The following is a 26933-nucleotide window of genomic DNA, read 5'->3' on the forward strand; positions in this document are numbered from 1 at the left end:
TATCGCCTGACAAGAGCAGGGCATCATATGCTTTATTCCAAAGAGTAAAGGATGCTGGGTAGATTGATTCACCCTGGTGTCAGGAAATCTGCAGATCACTGAGGCCAAACATGAAAGAGCTCCTATGCAGACACTAGAAAGCCCTGAAGCTACAAATCTGTGATCTCAGTCAGACGAAAGTAATGACATTACCAAGACACTCTGAATCTGTGTGTGTATGCACATGCACACATACCGTGTGTGTCTTTGTGTATGTGAGCTATTATTATCACATCTGTGTAATGCAGAAAAGGAGAAATGTAGCATGATTCAATTAAATATTGTGGCAAATGGTGAATTTAGAGTGAAATAACAGCACTTAATGTTATTGGACAATAACTCCCAAATGATCTAGTGTTTCACAAACACAGACAGACAATTAATCCAACATAAAATTGCCTTTACGTCTGTTTGAAGTATCAAGCCAGTAATAAATGGTGCTCATCCCAATAACATTGACTAATCTCTGAGTCAACATCATTTTTCACCCTGAAGAAGGCTGTTTGTGTCGCTACGCGTGGGTTGTTACTAACCTCTATTTTACAACATGTACAAGTAATTTCATGGTGAAATAGCAATCTAAATAAAGGCTTTTAAACTTTTTGCCCGAAGAGTGCATTAGACCTTTCTTCTTTTTTGAACATCATTATTCAGTTTGCTGTTTTTTTTAAGAATGAGTTTCTTATGTTGTGATATGTTTTAAAACTGGTCTCAACATTCACAATTACACATAACACAATGAAAGCCTGTCTAAGAGGTCAGACTTTACTGTACTCACTCAGCTACAAACTTCCCTTTTATCTTACAAACAGTCCCACCAGAAACAAGCAGAACAAACCCAGAAAAACAGTGTGTGCATGCATGTGTGTGTATGTGCCTGTGTGTTGGCGTGCCATTGTGTGTTTGTGTGCAGCGGAAAGAGTGGGGTCTGGATATTGTCAAGCTGTCTATCTGATAGAAAAGCCAGTTCTGTGAAGCAGAGAGGCCGGCAGCATCAGTCAGTGCTATGCCTCATTTCTGCAGTTCTGCATATTCCCTCAAACACTGAGGTACACATAGGTCTATGTACACTGGGCCTGTATGCACTCACACAAACAGTGTTTGCTGGTTTGTATACCAGCCACATGAACCAGACACCCATCTGAAGTTTCCAATGAAATAAGTCTTTTCTCTGTAGCTGCACATTTAGTCTGTCATCGGACAAGACAGGTGTATTTTTACATGACAGTTTCTTCTGGTGCAGTTTTAAATTATGATCAGATTTTTTTAAGCTGCAAGAATTATTTAATTATATCATACTGTATAACCTCAATTGCGTGCTGTTTTTTATTATGAGACAGACCTGCTTTGGGGATCTTTGGAAAGTCTTCAGATTGAAAAAAGGCTTCACTTAACTAAGTTATGAAAAGCAGGTTGAGAAGAGGTCAACACATTTTAAAATTGTTACAGACAGTAAACCACAGTAAAACCCTGTGCCCTAATGCTGTGTTGTAAATCAACTGCATCGGTCCACTTAGATTTCACACATTTATATTTAATTTCACAATGTTGCCAGAAAAAAGGGAGGCAGGCCAAACATTTAAAAATTAAATATTTGAAGAAAGATCTTTTTTTGTCAGGGATTAGTTTTTTACCTTGCTATAAAGTCAGTTCTTAATGGCTTCTTCTTAATCTACTGTGGCATGGAATGTACCTCATTTGTAAAGATTGCTTAAATGCTTAAACTAAAATGTAAGGGGCTTGAATTTAAGATTTTCTATTTACAACAGAAATAAAAGTATTTATATAAAAGTATTTACATAAAAGGGATTTCTTGAATTAAAGAAAAATATATTTAAGTCTACATTTATAAAATACATATTCTATTTGATCAGTCAACAGAAATAGCGTACAGTTCTTAATTAATGAGAGGGAATAAGTCGGGCTTAGTCATCTTAAACCTGCTCTCGGCCAGGTTTAGCTGTAAGCGCAAATTACATTAATAATTCAACTGGCATCCATCCAAGCTTGCTTTAGTGAAATATCCCTGTGCACTGAGAGGAAAGTGAACGCAACCTACAGCTATGCAGAGGGAACAAACAGCATCTTCTTACACTTCCCCCCTCAAATTCTAATTCAGATGATTTGTGAAAACAATTCTAGTCTTGGACTTTAAAATCTAAGTTTAGAAATGTGGATATATTCCTACACTCCCCATCAGTTTTGACTTAGCAAAGAAAATAGGCAGCAAAGCAAAAACTTAGTTTTCTGTCTCTGGTTTCATTCAAATATAGAAATATAATGACTTGCTGCCAGATGCAGCTTACTGCATGTTTAGTCCCATCAAAGTCAGTCTGGAACATACAAGTACACACACATGCACAAACACACACGTACGCGAACACACACACACGTTTACTTAGGTTACTTTTGGGGACATTACATAAACTTAAATTTATTTCCTGGAGACTAACCCTTACCCTAACCTTAACCACTGACTCAAAAATCAGCTTCTTCCCCAATTGGGGACGCATCTTTTGTCCCCAATTAACTGGTCTTTAGTCTAAAATATGTCCCTGAAGGTAGCCTAAGTCAGGAACGATCCACACACACACACACACACACACACACACACACAGTTCTGGCTTGCTTTTAAAGCCAAATCAAAACCGAATCCTCAAGAGACATGTGCAGACAGGGGAGAAGGCTGTTTAGAGAAATTAATTCTGAGCCTTTTTTTTCTCCTGTTTATGGATACAATGTGTTTTTCCATATCTGAAGATGCACATGTTGCAGTCAAGCTTCCAGAGCTCTTACAATGCATGTGTCCACAGTCACTCACACACTGCTCAAAACATAACTCAAAATACGGACTTTTGCGATAATTACCTTAAATGTCATTCATTGTTGATTAAAATTGTGATTGACATAAAAAGACATGTCCATGACACAACACCATTTCACTGTTCCCATATTTAAGAGCATATATGCTTGTGATTTTCTCTGTCAGCTGTAACAACTCACATTATGTCATCTTGAAGCGGGCAGTAAAACACGCGCAGACATTAAATGTGCATTGTGACCTAGGTGGGGAAAGCATGGCGTAAACGGATAATCTCAGACTGTCCATCAATCAAATTGTTCTCAACATGCTTGGAACAATTGTTGATGACATTATGTAAGGTTTTACCAGATGATTTGAAGAGTAATTTTACATTTATACTTAACACACACCACGTGAACATGCGGTTGCAGACAAACAGCTTAACCTGTCATGAAACACTTGGAATTTAACTGTGTGGCACATTTATCATCAGCTCCTCCATCATGGCTTCAATCCCTTTCCTCCAGCAGCTCCATTGATTCGTCTAGCAACTTTCTGCCTTCTGTTTCTCATTGGCCCAGTTCCTTTTTACACTAACCAGATCCTCTGTGGCTGCACAAAAAGACACTGTGACTGAAGGTCATCTCAAGATTGACATTTCCAATTTGCAATTTTTTAAAAAGATCGTCAAAAGTTTAAGAACTGCTATCAATGCAGTTTGATCACTCATCCATATCGGTCAAAGCCAGACCAGTATACTGTTACAGACACTATATCAAAAGCAATTCAATGCGGTGGTTTGGTATGTTCACATGGTGTATCTGCGACTTATCCTGATGTTAACTTGACACTGCATGTTAGGGTTGCGCAGAGGGAGAAATGTGGTTTCAATATATTGTGAGTCTGTGCTGCTCCACCAGCGTGTTGCACAGAACCCAACGCCTCCATGTTTACACACATACATCTCCACATGGACTCTTCTTTCATACAGGATGGCTCCACTCCAGCGAAACCATTCAGGTCAAACCACTTTTGTATTTTGGAAGAACGCTAGATATGTGATGGGCACCTGTTTTCAATTCTGTTAGTAAAGGGGGACCCGTGTGTGTGTGTGTGTGTGTGTGTGTGTGTGTGTGTGTGTGCGCGCGCGCGTGTGGAAACAAGAGTGTGAGAGAGAGATTACCTCAATCTCTGAATTTGCTGTGACTAGACTTGCGTGTGGCCCTCTTCTGTGTACCCAGTGTAAGGAGATGCAGAGCAAGTCGACAGAGCTGGTGAGTAAGATGAGTGGTATGTTAAAGTGCTCATATTATGCTCATTTTCAGGTTCATAATTGTATTTAGAGGTTATATCAGAATAGGTTTACATCGTTTAATATTCAAAAAACACAATTTTTGATTTACTGCACATTGCTGTAGCTCCTCTTTTCACCCTGTGTGTTGAGCTCTCCGTTTTAGCTACAGAGTGAGACATCACACTTCTGTTCAATATTTGTTGGGAGTCGCACATGCGCAGTACCTAGGTAAGGACTACTACTCAGTCAGAAGCAGAGTATGAGGGCGTGCCATGCTAGCAGCTAGGCAAGCATTATAAGTATGTGTGTGTGTGTGTGTGTGTGTGTGTGCTTCAGACTAGGCAACAGACTGCAGTAGACAACAAATCAAAGACAGAGAAGTGGACAAAATAACATCAACTGCCTTTCTTTGGCTTTGAGCCATGTAACGCAAACCACTTGTTAGGGGAACAGGGTGTGAGGGAAATGCGTATGGGGTGTGAGTGGTTTTCACATCTGTTTGGCAATGCTCACCGTCTATCACTCCCTAATGAGAAAAGTACGCTTTTTAGATTCTAATGACCTCACTGTGTTTGGCTTGTAAAGAAACAAGGTGAGTGGAAGTTTCCCAGGAGAGAAACATCACCATGTTGTATCTTCACTTTGTTTGCATTATGCAGCTACCTACAAACCACAACCAAACACATCCAAAGGAGAAGGAGCCCGTTTATGAATCATCCTGTTATTATAAACTGACAGGCTGTTTAGTAACTTGTGAATCCAACTAAAGGTTCATGTCTATCTAAGGCAAACAAATCTCTGTCGAAGCGATTTTGAAAGTTACAGTCATATCATGTAATTATTGAAAGGAAGTTAACAAAAAAAGGTCATCAGTTATTCAAGTGAACTTGTAATGCAAAGTGTTAAATGATATTTGCAATGTTTCTTGGGTTATGAGTTTGTTAATACGGGTCAGCAACTTGTGAATTTAATGTGAACATTAGCTTTATTGTAGCCCATTGTATTTATCATTTGAACATCCAGTTAACCCGACCCCGGATAAGCGGATGAAGATGGATGGATGGATGGATGGACATCCAGTTAATATTTTGCATAACCCCATGCACTTTATTTGTAGTTTATTTACTTGCTCTTATTTGTATCATATCCTTTTAGTTTCACGGTGCTGGAAGAGCGGCAATAAACATTATTGCACCCGTTTGAGACTTCTCTTCATTTCTGGACTTTGTTGCTGTCCTATGCACCAGCCAGCACAATGGAGATGAGACAGTATTTTGTTAGCAGTGGTGCTGAAGAATAAGGACTACACCATTTACCATTTAAACTGAATTTGTTTTTAAAGCTGCACCTATTTATATATGATGTCAACAATGGATTAAATGACAGGACATAATGTCATGGTCATAAGGACGAACCCACAAATAATTATCACCAACTCTGCAGTTCCTCTCAGCTTTACAGAGCTATATAGCATCTTTCAGCTCATTGTTTTGCTTTGGACTTTAGTCCTTTGGTTCACTCTCAACAATCTCATCAGCGTCATTTTTAAGCAAGCTTTTAAGCTTTTCAACAACGTTACAGGCTAAACTTGATGTAAAGAGAAGGCTCTCAAACTCTTAATAAGAAAAATATATTGTAGGCCATATACATGTAAAAGAACAGCCTGAAGTCCTCTTAGTAGTTCTGTATTCGCAGCATCTCTTTGAACACATAAAATGTGATTTGTTTGTCAGACAATGTTGCTTTGTTTAAGGTAGAGCCATTAAAGATAGGGAAGCGAGAGCCACACCTAACATTTTTACTACCAGAGATTAGTGACAGTCGCCTTCAAAGATGGCAGTTGTAAAGCTTCCACCTCTAATCCGTTTAGCCATCTCATCACACACCTCTGCCGATGCTGTAATTGAGCTCTGATTGCTCCGTAATTGCAGAGAAACAAGACTCCTGTGGGCAAACAGAGTGAAACAAGAGGGCGAGTAGCCCAGGGCTTCACTGCCCCTGAACCATCAAAGAGTTTGGATTTAAAACAATATCTGCAGGCCTTCCCACGAAACACCTGCTTAGGCTGCAAAACGCAGTGCAGATCACTGATTAATGATCCACAGGAAAAAACATGTTTAGGTTCTTAACAAATGGCTCTTTTAACACCTTGAAATTCATCATGTTCAAAAATCGTAAGACTGGCAAACAATTTGTTTATAGGGTATTTAGGACATCTGCTACATTCCCAGCTCAAGTAGGGTATCTTTGATCCCAGGCCATGTGATGGATGAGGGTTATAAAGATCAGATCTCAAGCAGGGCAGCAAAGCAAACACATGGTATCCCAGACTCCCTTTCACTACTAGAATAATCACCATAATCACAGCAATCATCTTCCACTCTCATACCATATCTACACACATTACTTATGCTTCAGTTAAACTGAAGGTTCTTTCTTCAGCTAACCAAGCAGAGCCAGATTAAACAGTTACAGAATCACCAGTTAGCATTACAACAGTTGTATATATAATTATACATTTATAATATCAGATGATGGGAAAAGTTACACAATGTTTATAGGAATGCTACTATGTAGTGCATTGACCACACTGACTACTTAAGCTATTTGTTATTTTGTAATTTAAATATAATGACTTATAATTACCTAATTAAATTAAATTGAATGAATGATGGAATGCTATTTTATAAATGTATGTAATAATTTCATAGTTATTCTCTGATAATACATGTTAAACCAAACGTGACCAAACGTTTCCCAATGGGTTTAAGCCAAGGAAAAAATGTATATGCACGGTCCCTTGACATGTAAAATAGCCAGATTTTTATATTTAACTATACTTAATTTATAACTCATTTGAAATTCTCATTTTTCTGATGCATCTGCAATGCAATAAATCCTTGTAAAAGCTTGAACTATCAATGCAAAGCCGCTAATTTTGCAATCAAAAGAAAAGTTTTGAAGGCTTTAAATTAGTGAACTTTCATTTTAAGTGACCCTATTACTTTATCATCACGGTGGTAAAATAATGATTTGGTGCTACAGCAATGCAGCTCATGCAAAAAGAAAAAGAAAAATAAATCACATCAATCCTCTCCAAAATGCTGGCCAGTATAGGCCACACTACAGGGGGCACATGCCTCAGCCAGTCCGACAGTTTCTCTTCCAATAACTCTTAACTTTTAAGTCCCATTTGAGTTTCTGCAGGAATACGTTAAGACAAAGCTGCGATTCGTCCCAGCACCGTGATGGATATTCCTGCCATATGTTTATGGAGACAGAGAATGGGACCATTCACCTTAACAAATATCTCCCAAAGTCTCAAAACTGTCTTCGTCAGTCTTGTGCGCCTGCTGAGTTTTCCTGATCGTGTCTGTCGAGCACATAAAGCTGCATTATAAGAATCTGAGTCCATTTCCACATTTGAAACATTTTTGTTTCACCATTTGTGCTTTCCATCTTCACTAAAACATGTTGGCAGAGGTTTGCACGCAAGTGAGATTTTGATTTGTTTTAATTATTGTGTTTTGGTCAATTAGTGTGCTTAGATGTTTGGAAAAATCACATTGTGCTTCAGTGCTTTGTGGTGATGCTTTCAATTGATGCAAAAACCATACTGTATGCTAAAAGGTTTGAAAGCAAAAAAATAAACAAACAAATACCAATCCATTTACACCCACTGTGGGAAACATACAAAAATAAACTGATCTGTCAAATCGTTACTGCAAGTTCATATATCTGAATAAACACAGTATTTGTTTCATTGATTTGTTTTTGCACAATTTAGACAATAATGTTCCCATGAACCCCCCCCCTCTTAAAAATGTTGAACCAATAATACCAATGTAGTGCTTTTTTGTTAGATTACACGTTTTTTTCAAAAAGTTATATAGAAAAAAAATCCAAGATTAATGGTATGATTATGGTGGTTCTGTATTTGTTAACATTCCACAGTAGTTTGGATCAATCTGCACTGAGGGTGGGAAGTTACTGTATAATAATGTATCTCCTTATGTTTGTGGTGATAAGATACAAAATATCACTTGGCAATGCTGAAAATGAAGCACAATAATTAGCTATCTGACTAAAGCACAGACTACAAGTGTAACATGGACATTTGGCAAGTTTGTAAAAGGAGTAAACAAAAGAATTGTAGGTGACACCAGGAATATGTATGTATGAGCCTGTTTATACAGACTGAGATACCATTTTTAAAGGGTTTTAAATCAGTGCAGATGAACTGGTTCACATCTGGTAAGAGTAAGATGTTTAGGTTACATTTGGAGGATTTAAAAAATGTTTCATGTTGGGAGGATAAGAACCTCAGACGTTTTAGAAGATGAAAAGGCAAAGTGTCCTGTAATATCTTCAATGTCTACTATCGGACACCGTTTAACACAGGAGAGAACTGTATTCAATTTGTTTACAACAAATAAACAAAACATCTGAATCACCTTAACCCTGTGGATTAGTCAACATTTTTATATAATGGTGCTCTCTGAGTTTCATTATCATTTATAAATAAATGTGTATGAAGACCTTGGATTAGAGAGCACTCATTTGCTACTTAGGTCACCCTTGACAAATGTAAGTCTGAAAGCAAATACGTTTTTATGCTATTACAAAAACATTTTACTTGTTTTTCATTTTGATTCACTCTTATTTTCCGAAATGTAACTTGCAAAATGTGATGTACTTTGCCAGAGTGTGCCTGCTGCAAAACATCTCTTATTTTGAAACTCCTGGTTGAATTACACCTGAACGCTACACAACAGTAGCTCACAATAGACTTAGAAGAAAATTATGATAAATCCATTAGTTGTCCAACACTACAACATTATCACTTTAGTGTTGAGATGCTGATGTTGGTGTGAATGTGCAGGAGTTCTCCTTGGCTTGGCTCTCTTCTGTTTTGAAGGCAGTGGAGTTCACCAAGGAGAGAACAAGTGATGGAGAGCCAGGCTATTAGCATTGCGAGTGGGGCATACTGGCTTCATCAGACCCCGGGAAGGACCAGGGCAAGCCAAGCCAAGTCAAGCCAAGCCAAACATCTGCTCCTGGTTAGAGGTGTCAGCTCCTGCCATTCAAAGCAGAGGTTCAAAATCTCAGGGAAAGGTTTCACTTGGCCTCCTCTTGCCTGGGCCACTGCAAGCAGTCCTGTACATTCCCTTAGGGAATGCAGGTCTGAGGAAAATACCATAGAAAATTCAATTCCACTTTTCCTTTCCGTGCTTCACTCCTCTGACCAAGGAAAATTTCATTACACACTTACGCACTCATAAAATTCCTTCAATAACATAGCGCTGTGTCGCACACAACAGAGTTTCAGAACAAAAGCACTTGGAGGGCAACCAGCTATTAAGAGGTCCCTCAGTGCATGAGTACCAGTCATGAGTCTTGTCCAGTTATTTCTTTCCTTCTTCCATCCTTTCTTCCTATCTTCTTTATGTCTTTACAACACATAAACAGCTGTATATTACAGTTAAGACACATATGTAATATGTTTTATATGTGTTGCACTGCTTAAGTGATGAAAGCCCATAAAATAGTTTACATATTTTCTCTGTCATCTTGTAACCATACATCAGCCGGCATCTAATAAAATCTCCAAATAAAAACCCAAGGCACCAATTACTGGATACTTAAACCAATTAACAAAAACAGAAACAAAGAGAAACAAAGAGAAACTTTGGCAAATGAGAAAGAAAACAATTTGGTCACACATCTAACATTAAGCTTCCATTACCCTCTAATGAGCTAATAAACATTTCGGAGGTGACTGATCTTCAGATGTAGCCAAACCGCTATCTGTTGTTTATCTCAGTAAAAGTGGGTTACCATCCTAACAGCCAAGCCTAAACTGGCTTCCATATGTGTTCAGTTTCTTCTTACTTTTTAAGATTTACAAACAAATACCCAGGCTCTGACAGAGGTGTGGGTTCTGACTTAAAGACCTATTCAACACTGTCTGACCAAACAAAAAACACAGAGCACATCATGCGTATCTCCCTTCAGTTTACAAGATTGTTTTCATCTGACACAAACAAGTGTAAATAAAAAGCCGCACTGTAATCAGTTACTACCTATAATCAGTATCTTTTAAAGCAAACAGAAAAGCAAAACAAAAAAAGGAGACATGTCTGCCACAAGGTCAGTTTCACTTTAAGACTTTACATTTCAGATTTTTCCTGGAACTGTGGATTATGTTATTTGGATACCAGGGTTGTTTGTTATTTGGATGCTTGTTTGACAAAGTCTGCAGTGAATCATTGTTTTGGAAGGTAGCTGGGCACCTGTAGGGTTTACATTTCGTAAAGGAGATATGAGGTCCTTGCCTAGTTTTCTATACAGATGCATTACAAGTTTATTGTTGGGGGTGAGCAAGAATACAATTCATGAGCTTAATACCTGCTGATGAAGCTTACAGGTAATTAGACTCAGTATCTCCCCCGTGTGCATTATTTGAGATAATGTATGCAGCTTTTCTCACTAGTTAGCTATGTGCTTCCTGTGTATGATCTTGCATGTTGCATGACAGGAATTTGAGAGAATAAATGTGTTAATTTGTTCGATTTGCAAACTGCCAAATAGTCGTTTTGCCAGACTGAATAATGCATATTGATCATGATCTTTTTGAATCAGAAGCACTTCATTATGAGCAGCAGCATTCACTAAATGTAGAACTTATGTGCAATTATGTGCAAAACACTGAACCAATATGGTTCTGTAACAGATCACCCAGTGCCAACAAAGAAGCCGTGCAGATGTGTCAGGAGATGGTGCTCGTCGGGTAAATTGAAGAATTGGTTCAACCGCTTGAATCGCATGGCCCTGCACACAGCGGTGTACGGTTGTCTTACTGACACCAAATGTCTCTGCCACAACCCTGTATTCTGCACAGTGGCCAACTTGTACAATGCTACCTCTCTCCATTTAGCCAAAAAACGTAGTTTCTAAACTCTTTGATTTAGCAAACCGGTCTGCAATCTACAACAATGCGTAACGTCAACTTGTGACGAAACTACGCTTTGCGTAGTCTAGTTTATTTGCTCTAAACCAGTTGATGGAAACGCTTCTAACTCACGTTTTCTTTTCTTTTTTCTTATTTGCGACATTTTAAAAGTTTGTTTAAAATTCGCTCGACAAAAAACATGACTCGTGAGGCACCGATTTTAGTTAGTGGAGGAAAAATGTTCTTGTCCTTCATTTGAGCTTAAATGCAGCTTTGGTGAAGAACATACAGGTTACTGCGGCATTATTAAGGCCACTCTTTTCCATCTGTCATCAATCCTCACCTCATTAATATTCTGTCTGAATCTCTAGCTATCTTACCATCTTCAAGACCCAAGACCCTATGGTGACACAGCAGATACTAGAGGACAAAAACACCTCTTTCAGTTGTAACATACAGCTGTTTTCAGAGCTCTTCAGACACCATCTCACACACAGAATAATGATGGAGTAGCTTCTTCAGAAATCCCTCTGAGGCACATACATGTTATCGTTTTATGTGTGGGGTCAGAGGTCAGTCACAGCCAGAAGCGATGCCTCTGGAGCAGGTAGAGCTTTAGTTTTTTTCACATCCCTTCAACAAGGAAGGACATGTTTTGTCAATTATTGAGGGTTTCTTTCTTTGTTGATTTTACATAGAGAACAATGTAAAAGCTGTTTAATACAGTGTTAGAGAAAATCAGATTTATTCTCTTGTATGCCGCTCCTAAATGTTGATTTTATTTTCTCCACTTATGAATTTTTAAGTAATTCCCTTTTTTGTTTTGATTTTGTCTTTTTTTGCTTAGGTAATTCTTACTTGTACATTGACAATATTTGTATTGGATCTACTCATGGATATTTTCTTTCCCCTATGAGAGTTTTGTATGTTGTTGGTTTTGTCAATAAAAAAAAAAAATAAAAAAAAAAGAGAAAATCAGATTTGATATAAATGCAACCGAGAATATTTTGTATCTATTGAAATATAAATACACCAAAAACAATAAAAGTAGTCAGTCACATTTAGAAATATGCACTTTTTATATTTGAAACATGCACTGTTCTGTGTTCCATCTGTTTGAGTTTACCAGAAATTGACGCAAATTTCAAAGTTAGTGGCTTGTGAAAGTTTTTTGGAAACGCCCTTTTTTTTTTAAGATGTTTTCTTAAGAGAGCTCTGAAGATGTTATTTGTGCTCTGAGGCTGTTGGCGAGTCTACTTAGTGTGAAGCTACTGAACCCTGAGCACTTATAGCTTTGCTCAACCTTGAAGGCACAGTTTTACACCTCAGGTGTCGACTAGGTCGATGGGTCTGAACTGCCAGAGCTGGCTGGGAAGGTAAAAATATCGGTTCAGAAAAAAAACTGAAAACAGTCTTTGTTGGTCTTATATGAGGAAAAATGTTTTACTCATCTTCATATTTTGTTCTTTCTTTGCTCTTTTTACACCTCCGTTCCCCCCCCCCATGTATGTTGCTGTTATTTAACTTCTCACTCCTTCAATCCCCCTTTCCCTTCCCTCTCTCTCTAACTTTGTTCCCTCTCGCTCTTGTTTTTCCAATTTTGAGGGCTGAGAGCCACACTTTGAATCTCCAACTCAGCAGGACACCATGGAGTGATAGATGGCCCCTGACAAGGTCCAACACAATCCCACAAGCCATATGCTCCAAGTGGAAAAAAGAGAAGAATTAAAGAGGATTCACAAGTGGCCAGAATAGAAACATGCCAAAGTCTTATGCAAGCAACATTTTCTGGAGTTTACAGTAATATATGAGGGGAGGGGGGCTTTACCAGTGAGATTAATGTCCCTGGTGCTGAACACTGCATTTCCTCATTAAGTAGGCAAACTCACACATTCAGGGAAATGATTTAAAGGAGAAGAAAGAAACAATGTATTTGATGAAAACAAATTGTTCAAACTATGACAAAAAACGTAAGCGAAGCTACCATGCTGGATATAAACTAGATGAGGAACAGATTATGGTGAAGAAAGAGGAAGGACGCAAAGTACATATCCCGATAATGTTAAGCTCAGATACATTTTGCGACTTTGCATATACATGCATTACAAATGCACATTTGATAAAAAAAAAAAAGAATTTATGTGACATTACGTTTCTTACTGAACAAATTTGCTGTTGCAAATTAGTATTATATACCCTTAATTTCTAAGAGACGGGGTTACAAGGAAAGCGTTAGGAGTGCAGAGAAAACATCCCTAAGTGAATCTTAGTCAGAGAAAAAGTTCTATATGCAGAGATATATAATATAAAAATATTTTTATTATTCTATTCATGCTAAATGTACTGAACTCTTCTGATAATTACTGATGATGATGACTACTACACTGTATTCTCTCACTACAAGGAAAAGGAGACTCCTTGAACACCCACCCACACCACACGCATGCAGAAATGCTGCAAACATTTATGTGACGCTAATGAGTGTGTTAAATTCCAGTGTAAGTAGTTGAAAGAAGAAACATTAGCGTAACATTCTTAAACACTAGGTCAAATCACATCCCTAAACAGTGGTTACAGCTTCCTAGCCCCTACATTCATTACAAACTTTACACACAATGAATACATATGGACAGGCACACACACACACACACACACACACACACAAACACACACACACACACACACACACACACACAGGGCAGCAATCTCATAAATAACGGATGACAGCCTGAGAGTCAAATTAAGGAAATAAAATGTGTCTCGCTGGTAATTAAGGCGGCATGTTTCCCCTCAGGATAACAGCTTCATCTGGACCCATACAAAACTGAAACACACACACACACACACACACACGAGGTACCAGCATTCCTGCTACAGGTCCATCCCATTGGTACGAACTGGTTCAGAGCAGTCAAGAACACTGTGCCATGACTTGAAATTTGACACAAAACGTATGTTTTCTAGAGTTCTGAGGAAAAATGTGGAGGTTGGATGTCATGCCAAACAATCATAGAAGAGGAAGGACTGCTTTCAAACATTTCCCATGCATCAGGCTATTAAAATGACATTCGTTTGCAGGTTGCTGGCACTTGTCTCGAGGCATATTGCAAACACATGGAATTACACGTTATGTCCATCCATGATTTAAACACTCTAGGTATTCTTTCGATGAAGGAAAAACAGACACTTCTGGATCTGTGCAGGCCATGTGAAAAGAGTAAGGGAAAACAGCAGGCAATATGGCAATCAAGAGTTTGTCACACTGAGCTTATATCACTGCTGATAATTGTAAACTGACAGGTAAGACAAAATAAATGCATGTAATAAATTCAGCCAAACACAGGCAGGATATAAGGTCATGTGATTTATCGTATTCATGTTCTGACAGAGCTCTTGTCTGAAAATACTACTTAGATACTACTACTACTACTACTTTGTGTTACATTGTAAAAAGCCCCCAAGTGTGAAACTGTAGTGCACCGCAGAGATTAATTCTGGGTCCAAACCTTTTCTCTGAGTACTTGAACATGAGTAATCTAATCATACAAGTTATTTAAGGAATGATTCTTATTAGAGATGCACTTAAAAGCGAACAGGACTTTAAACATAACTGTGCTAAACAGATGCACATGGTGGCCGAGAGGACAAATAAAGCAAACTGAATCTTTGAAAACCACAAATGCACTTTACTGCAGGGAAGTTTAGTTGCAAAGATGGTTTTGAATTAATACACAAAAACAAATGAGCATGTCTTGTTTCACACAGATGAATATCTGCAGATGAGATACAATTTAAGCAATAGATTGATATAGCGCAGACTTAGCTCAACTGTGCAAATGATGAAGTTTTCATGATTTCATGTTCAAATGTACTATGTTGGGGTTATAAGAATTTCATTGTTTTGTACGTAAGCGTTTGTTTTGTTCAGTAGCTGCCAGATGGCGCCGACGGTCAGACTTAGGTAGCCATTGTCTTTGGTGTTCCTCCACCAGATTTCAATTTGTTGTGCTTGGTTTGTGCCACCCGCCTGTTTGGAAATTTTTCACGGCAGTCTATGGTCATCAGTGTTTTGATTGTTGTCATCATTTAATCTAGGCCTAATGCCGAAAAATAATTTGCTATGAAACCCTAAAACCAAACTGAGCAGAGACCGAAGCCAATTTGCAATGGCAAGCCTAGCTCGTTTAAAGGTCAACTTGGTATTTTCATGGATTCCTAGGCTTGTCTTAGTTTTACTTCAGTTTGCCGTTTGTATCAGCAATCTCTTTTCACGTCTGACCAAAGACCCATTGCATATCTCCTCCTGTTCCTTTTCTCTTTGTCAATTATTTAAACAGGAAAGAATGTGATAAAAACTAGATAGATAGATAGATAGACAGATACTTTATTCATCCCAAGGGAAATTTTAGAATGACTCTTGCATCTCAAATAAATTAAACATTGACTTAATATATACACAATTGTTTAGTTAAAATTGACTAAATTATGGAAGCAAAGATAATAAAAAATGCTAAAATAGAAAGAAGGACATTACATTAATATTGAATTACTAATTTGTGAGATTAATACAAAACCTTGGTAAATATTCATTTTACTTCACGTAACTGTGTGGACATGTCAGAGACAAGAAAATCTCTGTTGAATAACTCATTGTTTGGAACCACTGTTTCCAATCACTGTATGTATTTGATGATGTTCCAACGTGTTATGTATTTGTATAGAAACCATGGGCATTCTGTTTAAGGCAGATTTATGAGTTTTGATTCACTCAGTTGTTGGCAGTACAGCACAGCAGGTTTCCAGGTTCTTTCCTTTAAAAAGTACAGTAAAGCAAACAGTCGGGGCAATCCGTAATATGTAAAAACACACACACAATCTTTAATGTTCTTTATTTTACCACTTTACTTTCCAAGATCCACAATGACTGCTCATATCCAATATTATCATTATGGATATCAACAAATCAAAGCAGATTATATCCATTATCTGCCGTGATGGCAACTGGCTGTACTGCAGTGTTACAGTGTGAAACTTGGCAGGAGAAATTCTCATAAATCTGCATTCAGCAGTGAGCTGGAGATGAACGGGGTACTGAGGCAGCTGCAACACCAAAAACTGAATCCATCACAATTCACACCTTGCAAGTGAGTGTGTGGGCATATTCACTGAGGGAATTTTAAACAAAGGAGATAAGGGATATGTTGAAGAAATAATTCTACTTCTTCCTTACAGAATATATTTGAACATGATATTAAAGAAAGAGGATAAAGGCTGGGAGGAGTGATATAGCAAAACTAATAGGAAGGATGAAGCATGTTACCCACTGTTGCAAGAAAATATGTTTGGATTCAAATGAGTAAAACAGAAAGTTATAACTAGAGGCTCTCTGACTTTAGACAGCTGTGCCTGTTTGTTTTGATGAAAACATTCAAGCCATTCACATATGTTAAGCAAAATCCCATTTCTGTGCCTGCTTCTAATATTTGTCTTTCCAGATGTTTAACCTTCTGCCGCTCTCAATGTCATGTTTAGTGACTCATAATAGCTTTTGTCAAAGGATATGAATTTCCATTAAGCCTTCTTCATTATTGTATCCATCGTGAGCTGCAGATTCACCTCCTGTCAATGCCAGAACCCACATCCTGGAGGTCAGCACACGTGGGCTCAAAAATTCAATGAAAATAGCGATGGGCACTCGTAATGTTTTCCCAGGTCAAGCGATCGCATGAATTACTTGAGGGGCTTATCGATTCCACGTGGAGGGAAATCTATTTTTAGAACACATCTGAAAGAGCATGGCAGCAGCAATAACAATGCACAATATATGTGAAACATAATGCTTATTTTCAATCAAAACAGTCACAGTTACCATTAGGGCTGTACTGAATAATTCAAAGCTTTATTCATAATGTTGGCGTTCAAATTCTAACGACAAAAAAAAGCCAAGAGCTCGAGTTTCCTCATTAACCCCTCGAGTTCCCTTATAACGGCAAGTACTCAAGGAAGGATTGATTACTGACGCCCATCACTAGAATTTAGATCAACTTTGGACATATAACCTGGTAGAAAATCAGGACAGTGTGCCACTCTGCACTCTCGGCTTGTGCTGTGGCTGAGGAGCTCATAGCCATTACCGCAGTTAAAAATAACGGCTTTGCTCTGTTGCACTTGCACGTTTGTTGTGAAAGCAGGGTTACATTAGTATTGCTTCACACTTTTCTATTTTGTCATTCTTCTCAAGTTTCCTTTCAATGGAGTCCTGCAGCTCTCAGTAAGAGGCTCTGTGTCAGTTCAAAGAGAGGAGCTCAGGTATTAGTGTCTGATGTACTCTCAGCAATGTTTACTTAAACCTAACAACTGATTAGACACAGTAAACATTTCTGTCACTTGATACTATACACGTGAGATCAGACTAAGAAGGAGAGAAAGAGGAGAGTCTAAATCATGATGTTAGCCTGCATACCATCTGCCTGATCATGAAGCATGAAAAATCCATCTTGTCAGGCTTCAAATAATGTGTTTGGGTCCCAAACACCGTGGTTTGGACTAATTAGCGTCCTGTGAGGAGCTACTGGCATTTACGATTTGGTGTAACGAGACAGAGAGGCGACTATTTGTTCAAAACAACAATTTTGGCTACAAAATGTTAGCATAGATGCTGCAATAGCATCAGTTATATCAGAACTGGAGAGTATTTCTTAATTGAAAGGAGAGCAATGAACGGCACTGAAGGCTTCTCTCGATCGAAAAGGTGTTTTCACTCACTGGAGTGGTTCGTTGATTTCATTGGTTGAAGTTAGCCCATCATGGACGGTGATAGACAGATGCTTCACCCAACATACCGATTATTTTTTTAAGGGCCTGCCCTTGATTCTACACACGTGAGATCAGACAAGAAAGAGAGAAAGAGGAAAGTAAATTATGTCAGGCTGCATACCATGTGCCTGATCATGAAGCTAACATCTGAATCATGTAACATTAAAAGATTTCTCATTTATGTGATACCCTTTAACCAAAACTTAGGATATCAATAAAAGTATGACCTTGTGGATCATGTGGTGTCAAACCAGCCTCCTGCACACTTTGTTAGCTTAGTGTCACTACCATCTATTATAAATCTATTGATAAATCCCATAGCAACACACAGCCACACTGGCTATTCTGTGCTCTGCTGTAGTTTCTGCAGGGGAATCCATTGATTTAAAGTACTACTACTTTAACTTCCACATAGCAGATAACCAGAAATATCAAGATGACCCATAACAACCAGCTATTTTGAAGTTTAGATTGTTGCAGGATGATAGATTTATTTACATTTCTGTTTTACAAAATGGGTGTTTTTCTGTCCATTAACCTGGCTCTGTTCCACTCTAAAATCCTGCCTCCAATGTAGGTTACTGCAGCTCCTTCCCGGGGAAGATGGCCTACTTATATAATGTATCTTTTCAATAAACTGTCTGTACACTTACGAAGTTCTCAATGCTTCGGTTAACATTTAGGGGCTATCATTATGCTACCGTTGAAGTTTGGTGATATTTTGAGCCTTTTTAGTGGTATAAATAGCGATTGGTTTTTACTTTCCCTGTGCCCCGAATACTAGCGTTGTAAGCTAATCAGCGGTCCGCTCTAGCGTCTTTCAAGCTACAAACACATTCGATTAGCATGAAAACATGTCCCAGAGAGCGACAGAGTAGGTACACATCTGTTAATAACCCCTAGGTTCGTTTTGCGCCGGAATTGTCCTTTAAGGCTTTTATCTACCATATAACATTGTGTAGGCACGATGATGCAGCTTTTTCTGTTAGTGCAGCAATTTAAAGCTAGATACATAAACAGAGTCTTTTGCTCCAATTGATTAAATAACGTATCATTTTTCAGGTGTGCACAATGTTTCCTATCTCTTAAAAAAATCTAAGAAAACATTTAAAGAGAATTCCTTGATACTTCCAACAGAAATAGCAAAACACGTTTCTTATTCACTGTCTCACGAGCAGCTGCAGACCTTATAACTGAAAACATCCTATGTTTGACTCTTGCGTCTCCAATTTCTCTGCTTTGGGAGGATTTTCTTCTTGTCCGTGTTCTCAAATATTGATCGGCTGGCCTTAGACTACAAGAATAACACAGTATAGGAATTCCTAAATTGAGTTGTGTTTATCCTTTGAAACCTTAAACACACGGACGAGGCCTTTGAGGTCACAAGTTGAACGGATTAACTGCCTCATTCGCCAAATGTCAAATAAACATAGGACTTTCACATGAAGTCACAATATACACAGCTAAACTAACAGTAAACATGAGAGAGAAAATGAGGGAGAGGTGTTAAGTTGTGGAGAAGACGGAAGTGATGGAGGCAGAGGAAAAGAAGAGAGAAGTGAAGAAGTGATGCCTGATAGAGGGATATACTCCTGCAGAGAGACATGAGATGATCCTGACCCTGCTTGCTTGGAGTATTTTCTCAAGTGAAAGTGTGTGTGTGAGCTTGGAGTGGCACACCATTATTGATAGCTCTAACAAGCCTAGGTCAAAAGTCAGACAGTGGTGAGTGGAAAGGGTTGGAGCGAGACTGTTAAAGGTCCTTTAAACACCTACTGACACACACACACACACACACGTTTGTTTCACTATCTTTGTGGGGACCCGTCATTGACATAATGCATTCCCTAGCCCCTTACCCTAACCTTAACCATCCCAACTAAATGCCTAACCTTAACCCTTACCCTAACCAGAACCTCATTCTAACCCTAATCCTAAAACCAAGTCTTAACCCTCAAACAGACCTTTAACCTTGTGGGGTCCAGCATTTTGGGCCCCACAAAGCTGTTGGGACCCCACAAGTATACTGGACTCCTGGTTTTTGGACCCCACGAATATTGTAAAACACGCACACACACACGCGCACACACACACACGCGCACACACACACACACACACACACACACACACACACGGCTGATTGTTGCCAGACCATATTTAAACACACATCCTTAGTGCCTCTGTACCCGTTACTCTCAACCACAGAGATGTAAGGTCTTTGCATAGACTCTAGTTTACACAACATGCTAGTGAGTGTACTAATAAGACCATGGTGCAAACATGTTCACACTCTCCTTTTTTAGCATCATCAGTGCTTATCCAGGTGAGTTATTTAAACAGTCAATGTATGTTAGATTCCACCATGGATAACGGTTTGTACCGTACAAAGAAAACAGCTTCTCCACCTTCACAAATAATCTTGGAAAAATATCCTTCAGACTTTTGAACAGCATTTCCCCGGGGGGCAAACCTGCAGTTTGTGTCTTTGCTGGAAAGAATGAGCGTCTCTGTGAGAACACTTGACAGTAAATCAGCTTTGGGTAAATAAAGTCCTTCTGCTTGGCTTCGTCCCCCATTCCCAGCCAACCAGTCTGATAATAACTATGGCACCTGCTCAAAAACAGCAAGGCGTCCGTCTCTCAACTCTACTTCTACCCCTTAATAGGAACCATCACACCAGGAGTTCACATTTAAAAAGACAAAATGTCCATAGGGTCCTAATCAATCAGTAAAATGATGCAAAAATATCTAGTGTGGGGCAAAATAACATTCAGTTGTGATTCATTATCACCATAAGTTTTATTGCATTAATATTTTCAACTTATATTTCATCATATTGCCACCTGTGAAGTCAGTTTAAATATTTACATTTCAATTTTAGGAATTTTACCAAAGTAATTTGAGTCTGCACAGGAGTAGAATGAGCTTAAAAGGTAAACTATGCAGGGTTTTCCCAAAAAACAATGTATAGACTCATACAACAATAATCCCTAAATAATTCTTCATTGAAAGAAGAGCAAAGAAAGGCACCAAAGGCTTTCTTTGATGAAAAAGATCTCACTCAAGTGGTTCGTTGATCTGATTCGTTGAAGTTAGCTAATGATAGACTGACAGATGCTTCATCCAATTACCCGCCAAGTATTTGTTAAGTGCCGACCCTTTTCCAAACAGTTTCCAATGACAGTTTCTCAGATGGTTCTGTGTAACAAACCATCTGGCATGTCAGGTTAGGAAGCAGCAGGGTTTATGGGAAACGTGGTCTACATTTTGAGAAACATATAGCGATACCACATCTGTAAAACAGAGGCTAGTTGTATCTACCATGGTTTTATTAGTTTAAATTTATTTTTACCAATATACAACAATTTAGATAATAATGATAACTAATGTAGGACTAGATATTGTCTGGGTTATTGTAGTTTTGTAAGGTAGTTTCAATACTGTCTTTTGCCTGTTTTAAAGGCAGTATGATAGTCACGCAATATAATTTTCTGTACTTATATGACTGCTGATTGAAATAAACCATGCATGTCTCTACCTGCCTGGCTATCATATCCACATTAATGTTTCTGCCTGTGCTGTTTCTAAAAAATGTTGTTTATGTAAACACCATCTAAAAACAACCCAAAAATATTATCACATAATCACTATCAGCATGCTTGATCAAAAATATGTTAGATTTTTTAGAAAGTCGTATGTGAACATTTGAAAATGCTGGGCCTACATGGAACATCCTGACGTTCCTGTGGCTACAAAATTAAAGAACGTAAGGGTCATAGTGCCTTTTAGAACAAAATTATACATGAATCCTGAACTGAACGTGTGGTCCAAATACGTCTTCTATGTATTTTCCTACTTTGATAAATGCAACAAAGCCATGTTTTGACTGTTGCACTTGAGAGTATCTGAAGATACGCAGCCAATAGATGTTGTTTCACATAAATCACTCATACGGCAAAACACAGTGCAGTCACTCCAGGGAAGCGAGCCCTTCTGAAAACATGGAGAACACATTGCAAACCCACTCATGCGAAGCCACTGGTTCTGTGTGTATAATAACCAAATATATTAGTGACAGATCCAACTGGGTTCACTTGAGGTAGATTTGGATTCTTTGTTTTACGCAATTCATCAGTCTTTTGAAAATGCATGGCCAAATATTTCATATTTCTCTGGATTTACAGTGAACACCGGATTGTGTACATTAATATAAACTTTTAACCATTTAAATGCTTTCCAAGTCTGACCTTAACTCCCAGTCAGATAGCACAACAAATTAATGTATTCTCTTTGGTTGGAATTATTTTTCAGACAGAGACAAAGCGACAGGCTGCCATTCATTTTCAATGGGAGTGGCCGTTTGCCAGCAACAAGCGAAGAGCTTGCCGCTGCCACAAGCAAGGTGGGGCCGAAATAGACAAGAAGTCTATTTTATGCAAATGCTGAGCGATGCGACAAAGCGACTGCCAATCGGAGTTAAGGCAGCGTGAGGGCAGCGTGACGTATGTACGTTGCTTGCTCGAGTCGAAGAAAATCATTCAAGATGGCGGAAACGCTTCAGGACATCATATTTCTGTATATATCTGATATGTTTGGCATTTTATCTCATATATTTTGTTACTTCTATCGAGAAATAAATGCTTTTAAATCCAAAAACATCGTTCTTGTGACTTGACAATACCTCTGAAGTGACTTTTAAGACATGCTTGAAGGTAGCACAAGCAACCAGGAGTAGGCTAGGCACGCCCAGGAGCGCCCACAAGTGAGTGTGTGTCGCTCTCTTTTGTAGCTAATGTGACTGTAGGGACTTACTTTCTGGATGGTTCTCTTTTTTAGGAAAAAAAGTGCTGCCCACCCAAGAGACACTCCCCCCACCTACTACTTTTCAAGATGTTAAAGAAGATAGGAAGTATGAAGAGGCAACAGAGGAGTAAAGACTTGGAATAGCATTAGGTTTATTCTTCTAATGATGCAGTTCCATTTGTATTGCTCAGGGATTAGAGTTAAACATTTTGTATTTTACTATTACTTCCTTTATTTTATTCCATCTTTAGTTTGGTCTTCTAAGTTCAAAGTATGCTCTATAACCTTAATAACCAACCAATTTACTTTTACTTCTCAGCTCCTAAAAAACACTCAGTGTTTACCAATAATTTCTGACACCGACTCCATCTTTTTATGCACTCACTCACTACAATATATCCAAAAGCTACAGTCATTTTAACAGGCAAATCCCTCATTTACTCTCTTCTCCTGCAGTTCCTCCTTTCCACCCGAGTCAATCACTGTAACAGATAAGAAATGTAGCCCACCCAAAAACAGGACTCCAGAGTTCCTTCTGCGGTCAGATTGAGTTAACTGTAACCAGTGAAAATGTCAGTACTCTGTTTACTAGCCTCTACTGCTGCACTCCTCTATCCATCCCCACATTCCTCTTTTACAAATTACATTTGTCATTTTGAAAGCTGATGGTTTACATTGGCATGCTTTGAACCATGTGTGAGTGCACATAGGCATCTGCATGAACGTGCATGACCCACAAAGCCAAAATCTGTGTGTGTGTGTGTGTGTGTGTGTGTGTGTGTGTGTGTGTGTGTGTGTGTGTGTGTGTGTGTTCTCCTACCTGTTATTGTAATGTTGCTGTAGATGTTGGACAGTTGCTCTTTCAGCAGGACAAGCTGTGTTGTGGCAGCCTTCTCCCTCTGCAGCTCCAGCATTATGTCAGGATGGTTGGCTAGTTTGCAGCCCTTCTGTTTGTCCAATGCAATGTCACTGCGCACTATATCTGCAAGTCGGCATAGATGAAAGAAATGAATACTACTTTATTGTCATGAATTTGAACAATGTTAAAATTATGTTGCTATTTTCATCCAAACATATTATGTATCACAAGTTCCTTCATGTTTTTATATGCAAGTAAAACTACGACCACCTGTTGAAACCTAAAAGGTTGTGTCATTTTAAACACATTTGTCACTTTATGAAAACAGAACAGAATGGTATTTGTAACAGATGTTTTTAAATATATGCTGTTGAAAAATAATACAAATGTGTGTTATATCAAGTCAATGTTTCAAAAACAGCATCCTTAGTGCCCTATATAGAGCTACATTTTGGAGGCGGTATTTTGACGTGCAATTAGACTGTAGCCAATTGTGATCGGTGTTTCTGATATTTTGTCCAACCCATTTAGTGAGGGTACATTTTACAAAGCATCTCACTAAAAAGTTGTATCAAACACTGAACATACCAACCCTCGTGAAGGTAGGATTAAGATAGGTGACCCTAATATACTGGCAACATACTGTAGGCCTACCTATTTTACAAGGAAATGGACGCTATGTAAAATAAATAAACGTGGCATTTGGAGGAAATAATAATTCTGCACTAAAATGAACTCGGTGCGTCTGACAGAGAGGAAACACACGGGAACAGACACCTACGCATCCTGTAAAAGTCCGTCAAAAATACACAAGACAAGTAGACGAAGAGAAATGTCGTGTCTAATCACCGTCTTCGTAGTTCTTCAGATAGTAGTCTGGCCCCGGTCCTCTGAACTTGGCGAGGTTCTTCTGGTTGTTGAACTGCAGGAAGTCGGTCCGCTTTCCGCCAAAACGCAGAAAGGCAGGCGACAGGCCGCGCGCTAGGGTCACGAGCCGCTTGGAGCTGCAGACACACAAGACAGAATGACACTCACATTTAATATGACGTAGGCTACGGAGTCTGTGCGTTATTAAAATGCTATGTAGGCCTATGTGTGGCTATAATTTATAATCACGGTCATAGGGGGAGCAGAAAAGCGATGAAGCGAATATTAATGCCACTCAATTTACTAAATTTCATATTACTATTTCCACATATGAAAAAAGAGAGCCTAACACAGATGGATACAAATGAAGTATTTTTGTCGTGGCTGTTAAAGCACCACGTACAGGGCTATCACAAAACGTCCGCCCAGTTTTTCTCTTTAACATCAGCAGGCCCAAGAAACAGGCAACTTCATCATCTGTCATCCTGAGGAAAAAAACATTAGGAAGCAGATGCAGCAGGTAGGCCTACAGTGTAACCTGAGGAACGACGGATTAAAACACATACGTAATGTTCGGAGGTTTTACTCTACAATCTTCACTTATTTTTTGTGTGCTTTCTGCAAGTGAAACACACACACACACACACACACATATATACATATATATATATATATACATACACACACACACACACACAAACATATACACACACACACACACATATACATACACATATATATATATTTTTTATATATATATATAATTTATTAATTGATAACAAATATAGTAGGCTATATATAATACTTAACTAATAGATATATCTCGAACCTTAAACAATGAATGCAGCGTAAAAAATGGCAATTTGTCAACACACGGTCAATATCTTCTAGTGCATATGAAGTTTTAATGTTTAAAAAACCTATAAACGTACACGGAGGACTTTTATTTTGTTGTAAATCACTGATTTTCTCCATTATAGCCTACGTGGCAGTCGGCTTGAACTCCACACAATAAAATGACGGAAGATGCATAAAGTTACGGCCGAAAGGCCTACAGACTGTTGTTTAGGTTGTTTCAGCCTAATCAAACATTACTCAAATTGGAGTTGATAAAGGTAAATATATATAGGCCTAATATATTTATTATAAAAGGATTGAGCAATAAACAACTAACCCAGAACAAAGGAGGTTGTGTGACAGAGAGAGTGGCGTGTGATGTTGTGGAATTGAAAATTAAAAATGTCCCCATGACTTTATTGTAAAATAATTAAACTGTTTTATTTTATTTGAGGGGAAGACTTGGGCACAGAGTAGTGATCTCCTCACTTTTAGTTGAAAGAAAATGGTTTCCAGTTTATGAAATGCACTTTACAAAATGATGTAATGTTTTGCCCTTTAGATCATCTTCTGTAGATCATATGATAAATATGATACCGATCATAACAATGTGATTTAGAAGCTGAAATAAACAATGAGACTAAATAACATTTTCTAAAATCAAATCAAGCACATGATGAGTCAGTAGTCTTGTCAGTCCAAAGTTTAGTGTAAACATTATTGATGAGTTATTTTGCCGAGTTTGGAATTTTTAAATGTCATGATTCATAATTCATGGTCGAAACATGTGCCAGTGGCGCAGGTTAGAGTCTCATAATGTGCGTCTTAGTGACATTTGGACTGTTCTGAGAAATGCACTGAGGTGAAAAGTCACACAATTTCACCATGCGTTCTAAAGGAACATTAAAACAACTCGAGTGGCCTTGGGCCCAAGTGAAATTGGATTTTAGTTGTTTTAAGGGAAAATAATAAAACCTCGTAACTAGATGTAATGACTTGTGAAAATGACATTTTGCATTGTAGACTAGACGGGTAAGGGGCACACAATTGTGTCTAATGTTAATCTACACGTCAGCCTATCTGTGTAGAGATATAATGTGCACTCTAACAGCATTAAACCCGAAATGGATAGCATTTGAACTAATCGTTCACTCTTGTTCAATTATGTGATCAGTTTGGACTTTGCCAGTCGTTAAATAATCATTCAGTAATGTGGACGTGCTGGCTCATTCTATGGTAATTCAGACAACGTGGCTGCGTGCGTAATGAATAAAAGAGCCACGAACATTTTAGAGGTGGACACCAATGATCGATGTTGTTGGTGAACAGGAAAAGCTCTTTGGTACCTCAGAAAGTCTAGCCAACCGTCTTTGATGATCGACGGGTCCAGCTGCAAAGAAAGGAAGTTGTCGTTGAGGACTCTGATCGGACTGCGGGTGTTGACATCCAGGAGAACCAGCGTCCTCTCCATGAAGCCCGGTCGCTTCCCACCGGCTGCAGCTCTCTGATATGTAGAGGAGGAAGAAGAAGAGTAGGAGGAAGAGAGCACCGACTGCACGACCAAAGTAGCCAAAGATGCCAGCCACAGGGAGGACCATGGGAATACGCACGGTGAGGATTTGGGCATCTTCTTGGCTTGGGGAGCAGGAGGATCAGAGCGCGC

The 26933-nt window shown here is 38.6% G+C and overlaps 1 protein-coding gene across 1 annotated transcript in view; it reads right to left on the reverse strand.

Annotated features, from left to right (window-relative positions):
- Positions 1-26917, reverse strand: part of hpse2 (heparanase 2) — a 53615-nt gene extending 26698 nt beyond the window's left edge. The window contains exons 1-3 of the mRNA XM_078273256.1: positions 26617-26917; positions 24416-24570; positions 23528-23689 (exon numbers count right to left, since the gene is read on the reverse strand). Coding sequence (XP_078129382.1) covers positions 23528-23689; positions 24416-24570; positions 26617-26897 — 598 coding nt within the window. The 5' untranslated portion in view covers positions 26898-26917. The remainder of the gene's footprint in view (positions 1-23527; positions 23690-24415; positions 24571-26616) is intronic.
- Between the last annotated feature and the right edge of the window lie 16 nt (positions 26918-26933).

The sequence above is a fragment of the Sander vitreus genome, chromosome 17 (genome assembly GCF_031162955.1).
Source record: "Sander vitreus isolate 19-12246 chromosome 17, sanVit1, whole genome shotgun sequence".
NCBI classification, from domain to species: domain Eukaryota; kingdom Metazoa; phylum Chordata; class Actinopteri; order Perciformes; family Percidae; genus Sander; species Sander vitreus.